At 41.9% G+C, this 18,905-nt stretch overlaps 1 protein-coding gene across 4 annotated transcripts in view; it reads left to right on the top strand.

Annotated features, from left to right (window-relative positions):
• Positions 1-18,905, top strand: part of PLCH1 (phospholipase C eta 1) — a 161,950-nt gene that overhangs the window by 81,588 nt on the left and 61,457 nt on the right. For all 4 annotated transcript variants that reach the window (XM_039330630.1, XM_039330629.1, XM_039330627.1 and 1 more), the window contains exons 5-6: positions 2,001-2,130; positions 16,181-16,351. In XM_039330630.1, coding sequence (XP_039186564.1) covers positions 2,001-2,130; positions 16,181-16,351 — 301 coding nt within the window. The remainder of the gene's footprint in view (positions 1-2,000; positions 2,131-16,180; positions 16,352-18,905) is intronic.

Genomic DNA, 18,905 nt, shown 5'->3' with positions numbered 1-18,905 from the left:
TCCAGTGTACCATATATTCCGGCATATAAGGCGACCCGGCATATAAGACGACCCCGTCTTCGGCGCCAAGTCGTATGCCTAGAAAGTCACCTTATACGCCGGAAACTACCGTTATTTCCGGCGTATAAGACGACTCGGTGTATAAGATGACCCCCGACTTCGGCACCAATTTTAAAGCTTGAGAAAGTCGTATTATATGCCGGAAACTATGGTAACTTCCTTTTATTGTGATCAGAAAAGCTCTTTGTGAAGAGAATTCATATTTGGGCCATAGTGGAGCCAAACGATTTCTTCCAGCATTGTGAAATGTCCATTGGTAGTGGGGGAAACAGTTGCAGGCAAAGACTAAGCTGCAATACTCAGCATGGCAATGTTGTTCTACTACTGTGTTTTCCCCAAAATACGACCCAACTGGAAAATAAGCCGTAGCATGATTTTTCAGAATACTCATAATATAAGCCCCGCCCCCAGTTAAGATCATCAGCCAGATGGACACATTTGGTACCGTATTTTCCCGAAAATAAAACCTAACTGGAAAATAAACCCAAATGCATCTTTTGGAGCAAAAATTAATATAAGGCCTGGTCTTATTTTCAGGGAAACACAGATAACAGTACTGTTTCCAGTACTAGTGGATCATCCATGTAGCCCTTCACAGTCTACTCCAGAAGAATTGAAGAGGATGAAAAATCCCTTTGCTTGGGTCAATTTCTGTTTATATGTTACTGAGCCAATGGAAACAAAAACTAACAAGCCCAAAAGCTAACAAAAAGACCAAAACACCTCTCCCCCAGCCATCAGCACCCACATGAATGCAGGTTAACACCAAGATTAACATCAGACCAACAATGAAGAAGTAAACAATACCCCAATCAAGGAACTGCAAAACATGCTAACAGTGAACAGCCCAACCAAAGAACCCCTAAGATCATCCTCCATCAATACTGATCCCCCCCTAGAATATAAACAGAGCAAACCCCATTCTGTTTTAGCACTGATGAGGTTATCTAGCTTGGCTAATGAAACATCTGCAAGAAAGTGAGCACGAAGGACTCCTTGTTACTGTATTTAACATTCATTCTGTTATTATAGCCAACATTTAACACATTAGATTAGGCTAAGAGGGTTATTTGTAGTAATTAGTACATGTTACATCAACATTGTAATTTTGCTTTGTAAACTTCTTTGCACTTGAGTATTTTCTGAAAATTCTGCCACTTAGGAAGAAATTTACCTGTCCTGTTCAGAAGACATTGGAAAGTGTTACTACGATGAAAATTGCTTTCTTGTGTTATAACTAAACTGGCTGCAGGTTCTTAATTTAGAAACAATTTAGAAATAAGAATGAATGAATGAATGAATGAAGCAAGGTGATAATGGTATACTGTACATGAATAAATGGAGTTGAAGAATTAGCTGGCTAATGTAATGTGACACAAAGGGACATCACCAGTGATGATCTCAGTGTATATTAGCAAATTATCTTTCTAATCATATCAACTTCAGTTTTGTATCTCTAGGGGCTCTTTTAAATGGACATCATTTCAAGTTTATCTTAAGACATATGACATCTTTCCAAAACTGGGCTGCCACAAGAAGAGGTCCAACTAATAACTTGGTTTTTAATTAACTTTGGTTTTAGTTATTGTGTAATAAGTAAGTGCAGCCTTCTTCCTAACCCTCCCAAATCCTGGAATTTTAAAAACTGTAGCTTTAAAGTTTTTGTAGGGTACTCAGTTTGGAACTGGTTTAGTACTAGGTATATTCCATTGCATCATAATATAAAGCAGCACTGTTAGTGGCTTTGTACCTTCCTTATTTCCCATTCATATATGTATTTTTAAAAGAAACAAGCTGATACCTTCTGTGCTGTATGTTCTTACCACTATGCACTGATTTACGTAACCTTTCTTTACACTTTTGCATTTTTCTCAATAATGTAAAAGTGTATCCCAATATTTTGATAAAGGGAGTTTATATTTTCCTTAATTTGTCTCCACTTGGGTAAAGCAGACTTTTCAGGAAGCTGATAAGAATGGTGATGGTTTGCTGAATATTGAAGAGATTCATCAGTTGATGCATAAACTGAATGTCAACCTGCCGAGAAGAAAAGTAAGACAAATGTTTCAGGTGAGTTTTCTTTCTTTTTCTATCTATAAATGTAAATATTAGTTCTCAAAAGAGAAATCTAAAGTTACAGGTAGTTGTCAGCTGACGACTACAACTGAAACTAGAATTTCTGTCACTGAACTATATAGTTGTAAAGCAACATGTCACATGACCACATCACTTAGCAATCACAACTGCAATCACTGCTGCTGTCACCAAAAATCACAGGTTGTTAAGTGGAGGGAGCTCCCAATAAGACACATGAGGATGCTGCAGGAGGGATAGGGAATGTGATGGAATGTGCACCTGGACAAGAGGCAGTACATTCCATCAGAGAAAAACCTAAATTAAGAGACTTCACAGTCCCAAAGTAGATGGGGAAAAAGATTTAGAGTATATCTATTAGGTTAGAGAGTTATAGCCTTAGTTTAGCAAGATTTTGTCCATCAGGTGCAAGCAAATAAAGGATTGGACTGGATTGGATTTCAATGTGTCATTTTTGGTCCTGGGGCTAAAATTGAGGACCAGGAATGATGACAGCTGGCTGAGACTGCTGAAGGCCCAGGGCTTCTACTTTAGCTCCAATATCGGCACTGTGCTTCCTATTCAAGATGGCTAAAAGGGCATTGATCAGGGAGAGGATAATTGGGTTGCAGCAGCCATGTGGTCGGAGGTGTCAAGCACCCAAATCTTGATTAAGTGACCACAGGGGACACCTAATTGGCCATAACTTTGGGCCCAGGCGGTAAACTCATTTTTTTCAGCATTGTCATCATTTCAAATGGCTGCTGAATGAATAGTTGTAAGATGAAGACTACCTATATCAATGAAGATAAATGGAGAGTTAGTGCAATGTAATTGTTCATGGATAAAAGACCAAGGGGAAAGGCTCATCAAGGCATGTCATGTTGGTGGTCTGACTCTTGTTGGATTGGTGACACATCTCACAGTAGCCCACCCTCAAGGATTTATAATACTGAGATAACTGCAGATGGTACACTTATTTAGTAAGCATATTAAGAGACTGGTGATTAAGCATGGTAACAATTTTGCTAGCTCATGTTAGGTGACAAATGTAGTTATTGCTCTAACAGTTTTATTGGGTCACCTCAAGTTTTGGCATTAGGAGAGGGGAAGAAAAAAACTTCTCATATTTCATCTTTATATTATTATATACATTTTTTCAAATTTTCCTATATTTTCTTTTCCCTTAAATTACATTTCTGAGTGTCATATTGCTTTATTGTAGGGATGTTACTCCAGCTGCTTAAACATTCTACTGTAGTTACTTTTTTATTGCACTTTCCAGCTTTTACAACATCCATTTTGAGGGATGCTAATCAGAATGTAGAAAAATTCCAAGTATTATTGCAGGACAGATTTGTGAAAAGGCATTAAGAGATTGAAAGTATAATTTAATTGCTGCTGCTTCTGATGATTTCCAACATAGAATTTACCTTTTTTGGAATAGCTGCACACAGAAGGAACTTTGATTATCCATTATATTCCTAATGGTCAGTCATTTCTAGCTTTAAATGATCAGTTTAAATGAAATCAGCATTTCACTTTCATGATCGGATGCCTGTCTCCTGAAAGAGACGATGTGATTTTTTTGGCTCTGTTTCTTGGCAACTGCATTATGGGTCCTACAGAGTTCAAATTCATTCAAACTATTGACATTTATATGTGACGAGGAGGGTAGCTTCTCTGGAAATAAAGGTGAGGATGTCATAGTGTGTTAATGACATGAACCTTTATTCTCTTTTTAAATCATTCTTGTGAAACTCTAGATGTCCCACACGAACAGGAGAATGGATTGAGTCAGAGCAAATACATTGAAGTTGGATCCAGATAATAATAGAATAACAGAGTTGGAAGGGACCTTGAAGGTCTTCTAGTCCAACCCCCTGCTCAAGCAGGAAACCCTATACCATTTCAGACAAATCATATAATACAGAATGTGTATACAAAATACAGAAGTATGTTTAGTTTCTGCATTTTTGCCCTGCTGAAAATGGTTTAGTCTGTTACACGGGGAATGCATCATATGTAAGTTATCCTGGTTCTGCATTACTAAAAGATTCTATCATTGTCACTGGATGCATAAATAACTTCAGAATAGAAGGGTGCCTTTTATTAGCTCAAAAAGATGTACAAGCTTTAACCCTATTTGGACAGGAATTGTGAGCCATCACTTAGCCATGTTCTAGTCAACCCACAGCTGTACTGATGCAATGGATTTTGTTTAATGCCACCTTTGAAGAGTGTTCAAAGGCTTCAGCAAATCTGAAACAGAACTGCTAGCTCTGATCATATTTGCTGATATGGTCATATGATTCCAGTATTTTGATATTTGCACTGGCTGCCAATCCATTTCTACAATCATTTCAGTGTATTGATGATTTTCATCTTCAAAGCTTGAACCCAGGATATAGAAACAGCTAAAGGTACACTTTTGTGTGTTGTGCCAAGGGTAGTAAACAGAAACCCTTTAATTAAATTTAAATTAAAGTCAATATTATGCATATTCACATTAAGATTGGCAGTGTTTGTGTGGCCTGATCAACCGCGGGCACATGGAGTTGTGGGACTGGAGGTTGGCAATCCCAAATCTAAAGGGACATTTCTTCCTCTTCCTCCTCCTTAACTCTCAAGAATGGATTAATTGTTAGTTGACTGAGCAGATGAATGAAGTTAAAACTGGGAAGATGGCTTAAAATGTATTTGTTTGTTAGTTTATTTTATTATATTTTATTATTATAACTATATTTCTATGTCACTTCAATCACAATGACTCATATAGAAAAAATACAATATAAAATATGTCCAGTAACTGAGCCTTCTCAGTTATGGCCATCAATTTTCTTTTCCACAAGTTTAGAATTTAATGATTTTTAGGAAATAAAAATCCCTTTTTTCCCTTCCCTTTCCTTCCTGCTAAGATTTGTTGTGTTCTTTTGAAAATATATGCTTTTGTCTCATTTGGTCCTGATTACACAGTGGGTATGTATTTCTGCAAAAAAAGTGGTATATTTAGGTTTTATAAATTAAAAGTACACATTATCACTCAATGACAAAAAGTGATTTGGTAGTTAAGCAAGATATCATGTGACCGCAACAGACTTACAATCTTACTTTTGAGATGGCCACTAAGCAAATTACTCATGGAAATTAAGTGAGACATCATGTGACCATGATGCCAGCTTATCTATTGATTCTGCTTTTGGAAGCTGGCTGTGAAGTATGCAAATGATGACTGTGGGACACTGCACAGTTGTAAAGGCCCATCAAGTGCCCAAATCTTAATCAAATGACTGCAGAGGTTGTGTAACATTTACAAGTGTGATCATTATTTTTTAGCACCACTGCAACTTCAAATGTTCACTAAACAGGGTAATCATTAAATGAGGACTACCTTAATGAAACTATAGCTGTATCTAACCATTGTGCTACACTGTTTTTAATGTGATGTGAGGGGGAAAAAGACAAACCTCAGGCTTATCCACTCCAATTTTGCCTTTCCTTTTCTGAAGCTCTTATTTTAAGTTATAATTAATCATTAACATGTCATCAAAATTCTAAACTCAGGATCTTGTAAACAATGGTTCCTTAGAACAAGTTAGCTTCATAATATATTATGAATTTGGCTTGTTTCAAACCTTTATTAACATTGAATGGACTAGTACACTACAGCTAACAGAAGAAATGGTCATATAACTCTTATTTTCAAAATAACTGCAAAGTTACAGAGTTGAGAATTTCTTGAAAGATTTTTTTACACATTCTTGAAAGCAGTTCCAGTTGGCCCTTTCTGTTGTAATGTGGTTGGCTCGATCATGCAATGGATCCAATAGTAGCCCATATACATCCCGTAGATATGTTGTTAATTGCGAAGTCGTGTCCGACCCATCGCGACCCCATGGACAACGTTCCTCCAGGTAGATATAGTCTGACTCAAAAAGCTTCTGTAACACAAATTATGTTCATCCACTTTAAACTTGTATTTGTTTTATTAGCTTTATTTGAATCCATACTGAGTCAGCAAATGTAGCATGAGCCAGAACTACATGCAATCTAGATCATGTATGATCTGATTACAAATCGCTCTAATTTAATGTGAAAACACTTTACTAAGAAGAATTAAAAATACTATTACTGAAAAGATGCTACAGAGATAGTAATAGTAGTAAAGTTGGAAGGGACCTTGGAGGTCATCTAGTCCAACCCCCTGCTCAGGCAGGAAACCCTACACCATTTCGGACAAATGGCTGTTCAATCTCTTCTTAAAAACTTCCAATGTTGGAGCATTTACTGCTTCTGGAGGCAGGCTGTTCCACTGATTAATTGTTCTCACTGTCAGGAAGTTGCTCCTTAGTTCTAGGTTGCTTCTCTCCTTGATTAGTTTTCACCCGTTGCTTCTTGTCCTGCCTTCAGGTGCTTTGGAAAATAGCTTAATTCCCTCTTCTTTATGGCAGCCCCTGAGATATTGGAATACTGCTATCATGTCCCCCCTTGTCCTTATCTTCGTTAAACTAGACATACCCAATTCTAGCAACCATTCCTTATATGTTTTAGCCTCCAGTCCCCTAATCATCTTTGTTGCTCTTCTCTGTACTCTTTCTAGAGTCTCAACATCTTTTTTACATCGTGGTGACCAAAACTGGATGCAGTATTCCAAGTGTGGCCTTACCAAGGCATTGAAGAGTAGTATTAATATTTCACATGATCTTGATTCTATCCCTCTGTTAATGCAGCCTAGCACTGTGTTGGCCTTTTTGGCAGCTGCAACACATTGCTGGCTCATATTTAGGTGATTGTCTACTAGGACTCCGAGGTCCCTCTCACAGTTACTACTATTGAGCATGGTGCCATCTATGCTGTACTTGTGCATTTGGTTTTTCTTGCCTAAATGTACAACCTTGCTTTTTTCACCATTGAATTTCATTTTGTTAGTTAGTGCCCAGTGTTCAAGTCTGTCCAGATCCTTCTGTATCTTAAGCCTGTCTTCTGGAGTGTTGGCTATTCCTGCCAGCTTGGTGTCGTCTGCAGATTAGATGAGTTCCCCATCTATCCCTTCATCCAAATCGTTGATGAAGATATTGAAGAGTACTGGGCCCAAAACAGAGCCCTGGGGCACCCCACTACACACTTCCCTCTATATAGATGCAGTTCCATTGAGGACCACTCGCTGAGTACGGCCGGTCAGCCAGCTACGGATCCATCTGGTGGTGGTTCTGTCTACCCCACATTTTTCTATCTTGTCAAGTAGTAGGTTGTGATCTACTTTATCAAATGCCTTACTGAAGTCAAGTAAATTATGTCCACAGCATTCCTCTGATCCACTAATTTTGTCACTTGGTCAAAGAATGCAATAAGATTTGTCTGGCATGATGTATTTTTGACAAACCCATGTTGGCTTTTAGTAATGACTTTGTTTGCCTCTAGGTGTTCGTTGATTCGTTGTTTGATTATCTTTTTCAGGATCTTCCCAGGTATTGAGGTCAGGCTGTAATTTCCTATCCCAGGCTGATAGGTCTGTAATTTCCTGGATCCATTTTTTTTTCCTTTTTTGAGGATGGGAACTACATCAGCTTTTTTCCAGTCCTCTGGTAGTTCCCCTGTGTTCCAGGATCTTTGAAAAATATAGTTCAGTGGTTCCGATATCACATCTGCCAGTTCCTTGAGAACTCTGGGGTGTAATCCATCTGGTCCTGGTGATTTGAACTCATCTAGACTGGACAGGTGCTCACTTACCATTTTCTTGCCTATCTTAACTTGTGTTTCTATTTTGTTTTTTATGGCACTATTTTTGATAGGTTGGTCTGTTTTTTCTCCAGCAGGATGGCTGTAGAGTCCAAATGGATGGGTTCTATGACGGCCTTCCTGCCTGGCAGACTGGGTAAAAACTTCGGCCACACCCCTTCCTTTGGGCGTGACCCCAGTTTTGACTCAGTCTCGAAGCCTGGTAGAAGTGCGAGAAGCAGCTCTTAGGAAAGAAGAGTTTTCACAAAGAAAAGAATATCCTCTTCCAGTTTTTTTTTTTTTTCCTCCCCTTTTTGCAGCAGGCAGGGATCCCGGGCAGAGGAATAGAACACCGACGCCTCCCAGCCAGGATCGTCGGAGTGGTGAGAGGATCGCCAGGGCGGTTAGCCAGGGGGGCTCGGGCCGGTCAGTGGATCTTCCGCGGATCCCGCCAAACAGCTGTTTGGCGCGGGGACATTTCCCGGACCACCCGCCGGGCAGCTGAGTGGCACGGAGGCCACTCGGTCCGGCGGAGGAGCTGAGGCGCCGTTCAGCGCCAAACAGCTGAGCGGCGCGGGAAAACAGAGCGCTGATCAGCTGAGCGGCGCGAGAAGCGCAGCGCGCCCAAACCAACCGGCAGAGCCTCAGCGCCGTTTTTTCTCCCCCAGCGGAGAGGCACAGCCCCCTTAAGGACAAAAGAGCCATTCAAGCCGGTTAATTACCCTATTGCTGGCTATTAAAGACCCGCCATTGTTGGAGCCTCGTGGCTCATCCGGCTACTATTGGGAGGCGGGGCTTCCTCCCATTCGCCATTTTAAACAAGCAGTTTAGCCGCCGCTTTTTTCCTTTACATTAAGACACTTGGGCAAGAGGAAGGAAGAGGAATAAAAGATTAGAACCTCTATCAGTTCTGAGCGTGGTCTGCTACCACAGCCACAGACCGGGGGAGAGAGAGATATAAACTGTACTTTTGTCTGGACTAGGTGAGGAGGTGAGGAGGAATATTTTTTCTTTTCCTAACTGTTCCTATAGTGACCTTTAGTCACTGCCTTGCAGGATCTTCTGTCCAAAGATTCCTGTCTGTCCGGCCATTGTTTGTATAGGCAGAAGAGGGCACAGCCCCAAGCATCTGCATCTGATCTGCGTATCTCATTCCCCCTTTCCAGGCATTGCCTACTCGGGGTGTCTGGCACAATGGCAGACAATGTCTCGTATTCAGTCACACAGGTCCCTCAATTGTCCCCCCCACAGCAACAACAAAAACGCAGATCTTCTGAATCAGAGGTGGGGGGGAAGAAGAAAGCTAAAACAAAGCACCTTTCTCAGAAGGGACAGTCCAAAACGGCTGAGCGAGAGGCTTTGAGGAGACATTTGGCTTTAGAAAGGCAAATTAGCAGAGCACAGAGAACCAATGTCAATGGGACAAATTTGGTTTCCCCTGTCCCAGGGGTGGCACCCAGCACAGAACCTACTGCCGAGGAAGTGCTCAAGACTTGGTCTCCTCCTGGGGAAACTGAACAGTTAGATTCCTCCAATCCCTCCTCACCAGCTTCTTCACCCGACCACACTCCAGCGCCTCACCCCAACGACAAGGCGCAGGAGAACATATGGTCGGCACAATTTCATGCATTCATGCAGGATGCATTCTCCCAGTTCATGGCTTCTAAGGGGCAAGTGGCCTTTCACACACCCCGTAAGGGACGGGCTAGGCCGCCCCCTACCAGCATCTCTGAAACTTCCTCTCAATTGGGAGAGGGTGACTCAGTAGACCTGGACAGGTCAGACATGCCCCTCTCGGAGGACGAGGAGACCGCACCTGAGCAGGCGACAAGCTCTGGCCTCTTTAACCCTAACAGCGCGGAAAGAAAGCTTTTCAACCTATCTCCCTCCTTCTCTAACATGTTAGAGGTTCCCACTGTAGATAACCCCTTGATCTCATTATTTTCTACCTCCGCGATTCCAGGAGACATGGCGGAGGTCTTGAGACCTGAGGAGAAGAAATTTGAACACTCCCTCCGGCGTTCCCATATGGCCGCAGCCTGGGCGGCCAGAGCAGCCACTTCATCATCATTCTTCGCGAGGGCCAGTATCATGTGGCTGAGGGAACTGCAAGGCACGGTGCCTCCAGACCAGGTCAGAGTACACCAAACATTGGCCAAGCTCCTCGCGGCCTCTCAATTCGTGTCTGACGCTTCACTGTACGCAACAAAGTATGCGGCAAGGTCCATTGCGGCCACAGTGGCCTCGCGAAGGCTACTGTGGCTCAAAAATTGGAAGACAGACCTGAGGTCCAAATGGCGTCTTTCGACGTCCAAATACAGTGGAGAAGCCCTGTTTGGTTCCATTCTGGACCCACACGTCAGCGAAGGCAGAGACAAGAAAAAAATCCTAGTGCATCCATCAAAGAAGTTAGACAGGAGAGGCAGTCAGGACTTCCGGAGACAGGGCTCCCGCCCAGGAAGCCCCTGGGAATGGAGACAGCCCTTTCGATCAGGGCAATCCTGGGACTGGCCCAGAGGCTCACGATCCTTCTATCCGAGACAGGATCGAACCCAGGATCGCCAAAGCCCGGGAGCCAGAGGCCAGTTCCAGTCCAGACGCCCATATAGGGGAGCGGGAGGCAGATCCTTTAAGCGTACCAAGTGACGCCAAACAGGACACTCCCATCGGGGGTCGGTTAGGAAACTTCATCGAGGTCTGGGAGCAGACCACCACCGACGCCTGGGTCTTGGAAACGATCAGGCATGGCCTGACCTTAGACTTTTGTTCTCCCCCACCAAGCCGGTTCATCAGATGCCCCATCTCCAGAAAGGTACACAAGACGAGGCTGATAACTTCGGCCATAGCTCACCTCCTGTCAATTCAAGCCATAGAGAGGGTACCAAAGGAAGAGGAGGGAAGAGGATTTTATTCCATCCTCTTCGTTATTCCAAAGACATCAGGAGGGTGGAGAGCAATATTGGACCTGAAGGGCCTGAATCATTTCATAAAGTACAGGAAGTTCAAGATGCACTCATTGAAGTCCATCCTAGCCAGCGTCAGGGAAGACGATCTATTATCCTCAATAGATCTCACAGAGGCGTACCTACACATTCCCATCCATCCCAGCTACCGGAAATTCCTCAGATTTACCTACGCGGGCCGGCATTACCAATACAGGGCCTTACCCTTCGGACTATCTTCAGCACCAAGGGTATTTACCAAAATCCTAGCTGTAATAGCAGCCCATCTCAGGCTGATGCCGGTTCGCGTACAGTTTTATCTGGACGACATCTTGATTCAGTCCAGATCTCAGGAACAAGCAAGGGCAGATCTCAAGACCACGATCCGAACCCTACAGGGGCACGGATTCTCGGTCAATCTAAACAAGAGCCACCTCATTCCCTCAAGGAGACTGCAACACCTGGGCGCGGTGATAGACACGTCACAGTGCAGGGTATTCCTTTCCCAGGAGCGACTGATCAGCATATCCAAGCTAATCCACCAAATTCAAAAGATCAGGAGAGTGCCCTTGCTACAACTCTCGAAGCTCCTGGGGAAGATGATATCTTGCATGGGCATCATCCCATGGGCAAGGCTCCACTCGAGGGAGTTGCAGTGGTTCCTCCTACCCTACCAGAGGAGGAACCTCAGCACCTCCAGCAGGAGAGTGCCGGTACCAGCACAGGTGATGAAATCACTAAAATGGTGGCTATCCCCCATGACACTCAAGGGGAGCATATTCAGGGAACCGAACAGGGTCACGCTCACGACAGATGCGAGCCTGTTCGGATGGGGAGCCCATCTGGGGACCCAGATAGCACAGGGCCAGTGGGGTCAGAAGGACCTGTCACACAGCATCAACTGGCTAGAGCTCCGGGCCATACACCTGGCCCTCCGTCATTTCTCACACCTAGTAACGAGGAGGCACGTCCTCGTGCTTACAGACAATGTAGCAGCCAAGGCGCATGTAAACAAGGAGGGAGGAACGAAATCAGTGGAACTAATGAAGGAAGCATTGGCTCTGTCTCGGTGGGCAGAAGCCAATGTGAGTTCCATCAGAGCGGAACACATCTCAGGGGAGACAAACACCCAGGCAGACTCCCTGAGCAGAGCCAAGGTGGACCAGTCGGAATGGCGTCTGGACCCGGCTCTCTTCGAGGAGATCTCCCGGAGGTTCGGACAACCGCACCTAGATCTATTTGCCAACCACAAGAACACACAACTCCCCAGGTTCTTCTCCAGATTCCCGTCCCCGGGATCGGAGGGAACGGATGCTCTCAGGTGCCGGTGGCCGGCGCAACTCCTGTACGCCTTCCCACCACTGCCATTAATACCGGCAACCATACGCAAGATGATCCTGGAGGGCGCAGAAATGGTCTGCATTGCCCCTCACTGGCCACGGCGCCCGTGGTTTGCCGACCTCGTGGACCTTTCGATATCACCTCCGTGGAGGATCCCCCCGGACAAGGTAAAACTCAGTCAGGGCAAGCTTGTACACCCAGATCCCCAGTGGCTACAACTAGCCGCTTGGCATTTGAGCGGCAAAGCTTAACTAAACAATCTTATTCTGCAGGGGTGATATCGATCATACAGGCATCACGAAGAGCGTCCACTAATAGGATTTATGACGCTACGTGGAAGGGATTTTGTAGGTGGTGCGCTTCGCTTCACCTAGACCCGACCGCAGTATCTATTCCCAATATCCTAGATTACCTACTGGAGGGTCTTAATAAGGGCCTGTCAGTCAATACTATCCGCAGACAGATATCGGCCCTCTCAACTGTACTCTCCTGCGACAACTTAACTTCCCTAGCACAGCATCCAGCTATTAATGCCTTTTTAAAAGGGGCATCTAACACAAAGCCCCCAGTCATACACAGGTACCCGTCCTGGAACCTGCCTAAGGTCCTTCTAGCCTTGACATCAGCACCCTTCGAACCTCTTGAAACATGCTCACTCCATCACCTATCACTGAAGGTAGCTTTCCTTGTGGCAATTACTTCAGCAAGAAGAATCTCAGAACTAGCAGCACTGTCAGTAAGGAAGGATCTGTGTACCTTTTTCAAAGACAGGGTCGTTCTTAGACCAGACCCGACCTTCATTCCGAAGGTAAATAGCATCTTTCACAGATCTCAGGAACTTTCGCTTCCTGATTTCTGTCCAAGACCCAAACATAGACTAGAACACAGATGGCACAAGCTGGACGTGCGGAGAGCGCTGTGTTTCTACGTGAAACGCACCTCGGCTTTCCGAAAGACTGAAGCATTATTTGTGTCCTTTCAACCAGCAACTATGGGAAAGAAGGTATCTCCTTCCACCATAGGCAGGTGGATCAGAGCCTGCATAGCGCAGGCCTACGTCTCACAGGATTTGCCAGCACCCACTCAGGTGACTGCTCACTCAACTCGGAGCGCAGCTACATCTGCGGCGTGGCTAACGCAAGCTCCGGTGGAAGAGATTTGCAGGGCCGCAACCTGGTCCTCACCTTCGGTTTTTATTCGACATTACCGTTTAGACTCCCTAGCAGCAGCAGACGCGGCTTTTGGCAGAAGAGTTCTTCAACAAGTCGTATCTGCTCAGAGTTCGGTAGCCTAGACATTCCCTCCCAGGGGGACATGAGGGCTTTGGTATGTCCCATCCATTTGGACTCTACAGCCATCCTGCTGGAGAAGGGGCGTTGTCTTACCTGAACGCCTTTTCTCAGCAGGATGATGTAGAGTCCAAGCCCACCCAGAGGATAGGTCTAGGCAGGGTTATAATAAAGATATAATAAAGAGCTGCAAGGTTAATTCCAACAAAGTTTCTCGCCTAAGTCAAAACTGGGGTCACGCCCAAAGGAAGGGGTGTGGCCGAAGTTTTTACCCAGTCTGCCAGGCAGGAAGGCCGTCATAGAACCCATCCATTTGGACTCTACATCATCCTGCTGAGAAAAGGCGTTCAGGTAAGACAACGCCCCTTCCCTTTGTGTAAAGACAGATGCAAAAAAAAATGAGTTAAATAGTTCTGCTTTCTCCCTGTTGCTTGTCACCTTCTTGCCACTTCCACCCACTAATGGACCAATCATTTCCTTCACTTTTTTCTTGTTTTTTACATGTTGAAAGAAGCTTTTTTTGTTATTTTTGACTTTGATCGCAAGCCTTAGTTCATTTTGAGCCTTGGCTTTCTTCACTTCATCTTTGCAGGCTCGGGCTATTTGCTGATATTTTGACTTAGTTACATTCCCCTCTTTCCACTTTCTATACTTGTCCTTTTTATCTTTCAATTTGTTAGAGAGTTCTTTATGCAGCCATGCTGGTTTCTTTTGAGAGCTGTTGTTTTTCTTCTTTGTTGGTATTGATTCTCCTGTGTACCTCCTTTAAAGCTTACAACTAACTGATTAATATTTAGCAGTGTAAATAGACCTTTTTGAGTCCACTACTGTGTGGATTTACCAATAGAGATAATTATTTTAAAAGAACCATTGTGAATATTATTTACATCTGAAGCAAATCCTCTTAAACATATACTATAGTTACAAAATCAAAACCAAAATCATGATAAATAACTCTTTGAGGACAAATTCTCATCACAGTAAAAAGGGAGTTAGTATGTGAACTTGTTCCTGAAATGTAATCTTAATATTTTCAATATTGTTGAAAATCTTAATTCTCTGCTCCATTTATTTATTAGAAATAAATTAATATCAGGCTGTCTTCAGTGGTATCAAAATAACTTATTCAGCTAAATTGGTTTACACAGACATATTGTAAACACTTGTAGGATTAAATTATACTCAAGTCAGTTTGTATGAGTCAGGTTGTGTTTACAATATAACAGCCATAGTGAAATCTTGACAAATAGAAAAACTTGGCAAACATAGTGTGTCAAAAAGGTCTACATTTACATTTGGCAAGGAGTACTATCCAGGGAACTCAGTAGAAATTACTTTGAAATAAACATATTTTTTTATCATAATGTAAAGTTGCAAACCTTCAACACATGGAAATAAATTTTATTGAATGAGGATCTACTTTGGAGTGAGGACCTACTTTTAACTGAGTGTGGTTTGTATTGCAATACAAATGAAATTAGGTAATTTACTGTTTAGATTCTGGAACTGCCTTGTCTTGTAAGAGATCAGAGCTGAAACCTAGAAATTGCAATTGCAACTAGTAGATTTATATAGCTGCAGCTATAACAAACCATAAAAATGTCAACATGATGACAAATGCATGATGAGGCCCTTCTCCAAATGTCACAATTATGTACTTGCTGATGCCCATAATTATATACTTGTTCCTACATGAATCATTGTAACATCTAGTATTAATAATAAGCATTGGGTTGTACAATGGAACACTCATGAATGAAGGCAAATATATACATCCCAGGATAATGTTGCAAGATACAAGCTAGAGAGAAGTTCCCTGTGGAAGGGCTCCAGCACAAGTTTGAAAGCTCCAAAGACTAAACCTCTGGTCCTGGTAACCAACCCAGATTAAATCCGATAACACACTCATTCGTTGTGCCAGTTAAAATGCGTAAGGAATTGACAACTAATGTAAAGTTCCTTAAGGCCAAATGATGCACACAACCTCAAATAATCTATACTATCTTTGGGAATGTCCTGTTTTTTTGCCCTGTTTAGTTCTGTAATTGCTGTAGGCAAAGCACAGAAGTGAGTGGCTGTGAATCATAGAGATTTGGAGAAAACAAAGTAATGATTTTTAAGAGTTTTGGCTCCTTACTTAGTGCTGGCATACCAGTACTGTTTAGGTCTGGTGAAAAATGCCGCTTTCTTGTAAACATTTAATGCATCTAGATTGAAGCATTAAAACATTCTTCCCTATTGAATTGCATGTTGACACACGGAGTGGCTGTTTGCCAAGGCAGAATATAATCTGGGAATGGCAAAGATTGTGAAGTGTGATGCTTAGAAGCAGTAGATTGAATTGGACATCTTACTATAAACCAATATTATTGTTGCTAACTTGATGATAATTACAAATAGGGGGACAGTTAAGGAATAGCTCATATAACAATAACTAGGGTATAACCTGTAAAACACAGATATGAAGTGATGAAACTATTGATATGATAGATATAAAAATGAAGTCTTTTGACTATTGTATGCTTTGAAAAGAAGCTCAAATTGCAGTTAAAATCAGCCTGAATCAGTGGTTGGAATACAACTTTCCATATTCCTAGGTGGAATGGGTCAAAACTGGTATTCTGGGGATTTCAGTTCCAGACTGGGGAAATGTTAGTATAAATCTAAATTGAGCTATTTGGGATTTCACAGATGGATTTCCTTTCTATGCGTATTGTGTCAAGCTACCACACATTCTTGGTTATGCTTTTTCCTTAGGAGGCTGACACAGATGAGAACCAGGGAACTTTAAACTTTGAAGAGTTTTCTGTGTTTTATAAGATGATGTCATTACGGCGTGACCTATACCTGCTGCTTTTGAGCTATAGTGATAAGAAAGACCACCTCACTGTTGAGGATTTTACTCAGTTTTTGAAGATAGAACAGAAGGTAAGATGCAAAACAAAAATGATTAACACTCCAAATCATAACAAAATGTCCCCATTTTCTTTTTGCATTCAATTGCTTTTATTTTGACAACATTTGTCAAAAACAATTATCTAATACTTGGATCCTTGAAAATATTCACATCTATACTTGTGAACAGTGAGACCAGAAAACGTTTATGAATCGGAGCTGCATATGTTTCATTTCTTTTATTTTGAGCACTATTTTATTTTCTATATTTTCTGTAGACACTTATGTAATCTGTAAGGGTCACAACTTATATCAGTACACATTTCCAGAACACAAAGATTTTGTCTGAAGCTAGGAGTCTAAAGAATTCAATTATTTCTTATTCAAGAGATCTTTTAGCTGCTGCAACTCATTTTCTGCCCATCAGATGTAAATGTTGACAAATCCCTTCTGTTTTTCTATCTCTAAATAGAAAGATATGATTTGATTGCTTCAGACAGTGAATGAGAGAGTGTATTGATTACTAATGTCTTATAGCAAAAGCAACCCAAGTTTGATTATTAGTGATCCTGTGCCTACCAAAAACAGGAAGTTTCTGCTCCTACTGAGCTATGGGTGAAACTCAAACTGTTTATAATACCTCCTCAAACTATCTAGAAATCATGAAAATCAGAAAAAGACTTACAAGCCACTGCTGCTTTAGAGCCCTTGATGCCATGTATTCATTGTACTATATTCACCTATCTAAAAGCTTTGCTCACTTGCCTGTCTCCTCTATCATCTGCAGTTATGCTGGATATTACTACTATAGAATGATTGTTCTTGGGCAGATTATATGAATACTATGCCAGAAAAAACACTTAGATTAGTGTTTTTTGGCACTAGGCTAGGGGAAGCTCTTTTTAATTTATCTGAGTATTTAAAAAGTTTTTGTTGCTGTTTTGTTGTGTATTTATGACTTATACTGGCTTTGATAGATTGATCAGCTTTGGTTGCCACTTCAGTGAAATCTATTATTGTGTAAGTGGTATTTTATCTCCATTTTTTTTGCCACCTCCTTTGCTTTAAAGAGAACTTATACATGCACTAGGTAAATGGTGATAACTTTATTTAGCAGCTGGAATTACCATAGCATATGAGAAGATAATTTGTACTAGATCCACAGTATGGATTTAAAGGAGACCACATGCTTTTCTTCTTGTTTATTATTAGTGTTATGTTCGGGGTATGGAAGGAGAAAAGCTAAAATATCAGTTTGAAAGGTCCAGAAAGAAAGACTATAGGCTTTGGGTATAGCTCAAGGCCAAAGCCAATATAGACACTTGTTATAAATAATTGGTATTTTGTTTCATTGGTGTGTCAGCTTTGGCTGGTCACCTGTTATTCATTACCAATGCATTTGTCAGCTGTAATATGTGCCCAGCTTCTCTATCCCTGTCACTATTCATAGGGCTTATCGTGTATATTCATGCGAGACAGTTATATGGTGTCCATTACTTCACTCTGGATCAATGACTTTGAGAAACACCTGCTGTCCATTCAAAAGATTGCAAACGTGCTCAGCATTATGATTTCCTTTCAGGAGACAAGCTGAGCTTTGAAGTTGAAATGAGTAATAAAACTATATATGAGACACATGGAAGAGCAGTGAACCTAAACGCTTCAGTAACATAATGTCAGTGGTACATATTAAGAGCCGAGGTGGCGCAGTAGTTAGAGTGCAGTACTGCAGGCCACTTTAGCTGACTGTGTTCAGCAGGTCAGCGGTTCAAATCTCACCGGCTCAAGGTTGACTCAGCCTTCCATCCTTCCGAGGTAGGTAAAATGAGGACCCAGATTGTTGGGGGCAATGTAAAATATATATACATTGCTTACTGGTGTACACTGCTTAGAGAGTGCTTGCACTTAAAGCAGTATATAAGTCTCATAAATAAATAAATATTGACCAGCACAAGTTAGTCATATGACGGTTAACAGAATGTCTACACCAGCACAAGTTAGTCATATGAGAGTTACTGTATAAAACCAGTGTAGATGAATTTCAGATTTGGATGATGTACTTAATCTTTTTTTTTTTTTTTGCCTGCGTTCTAGACTACCTGGTATTACCAATCACACTTTGGTGGCTTAGAACCACAAGCAATTGTCTGTATATATTGCAGTATACTTTTTTTTTTTTTGCATGTGTTTAGAAGTTTGCTAGTGAACAACATCACCCACCTATATCAGCACAAACCTTAAGTTAACATAATCTATATTGTAACTGTTCACAAGGCGAACTTAGCATGCTCATACCACTTCATCGGATGTGCTGAATGAACACTGAAAGTGAATTCCACTGTTGATATTAGACTGAGGCTGAAAATAAATTCTTGTTTTATGCTGAAGAATAGACTTTGAAAGACATTATATTCTGGAGGACAAAGTTGTTAAATCCAGTGCCCTGAGAGATCACTGTTCCTTAAACAAGCTATAGATATAAATGTTCCAGAAATTCTGACTGTTTTCCTTTTCCTTGATAAATAATTTTATTTTATTCTTGGACCTCTCACACTTTGCTGTTCCATCTAAGAGAATTCAGTTTAAC

Source organism: Crotalus tigris, unplaced genomic scaffold (assembly GCF_016545835.1).
Source record: "Crotalus tigris isolate CLP2741 ecotype Arizona unplaced genomic scaffold, ASM1654583v1 scf7180000024430.1745191, whole genome shotgun sequence".
Classification (NCBI taxonomy): Eukaryota; Metazoa; Chordata; class Lepidosauria; order Squamata; family Viperidae; genus Crotalus; species Crotalus tigris.
Note: the sequence above shows the minus strand (reverse complement) of the source record. Positions and strands in the feature narration are given on the sequence as shown.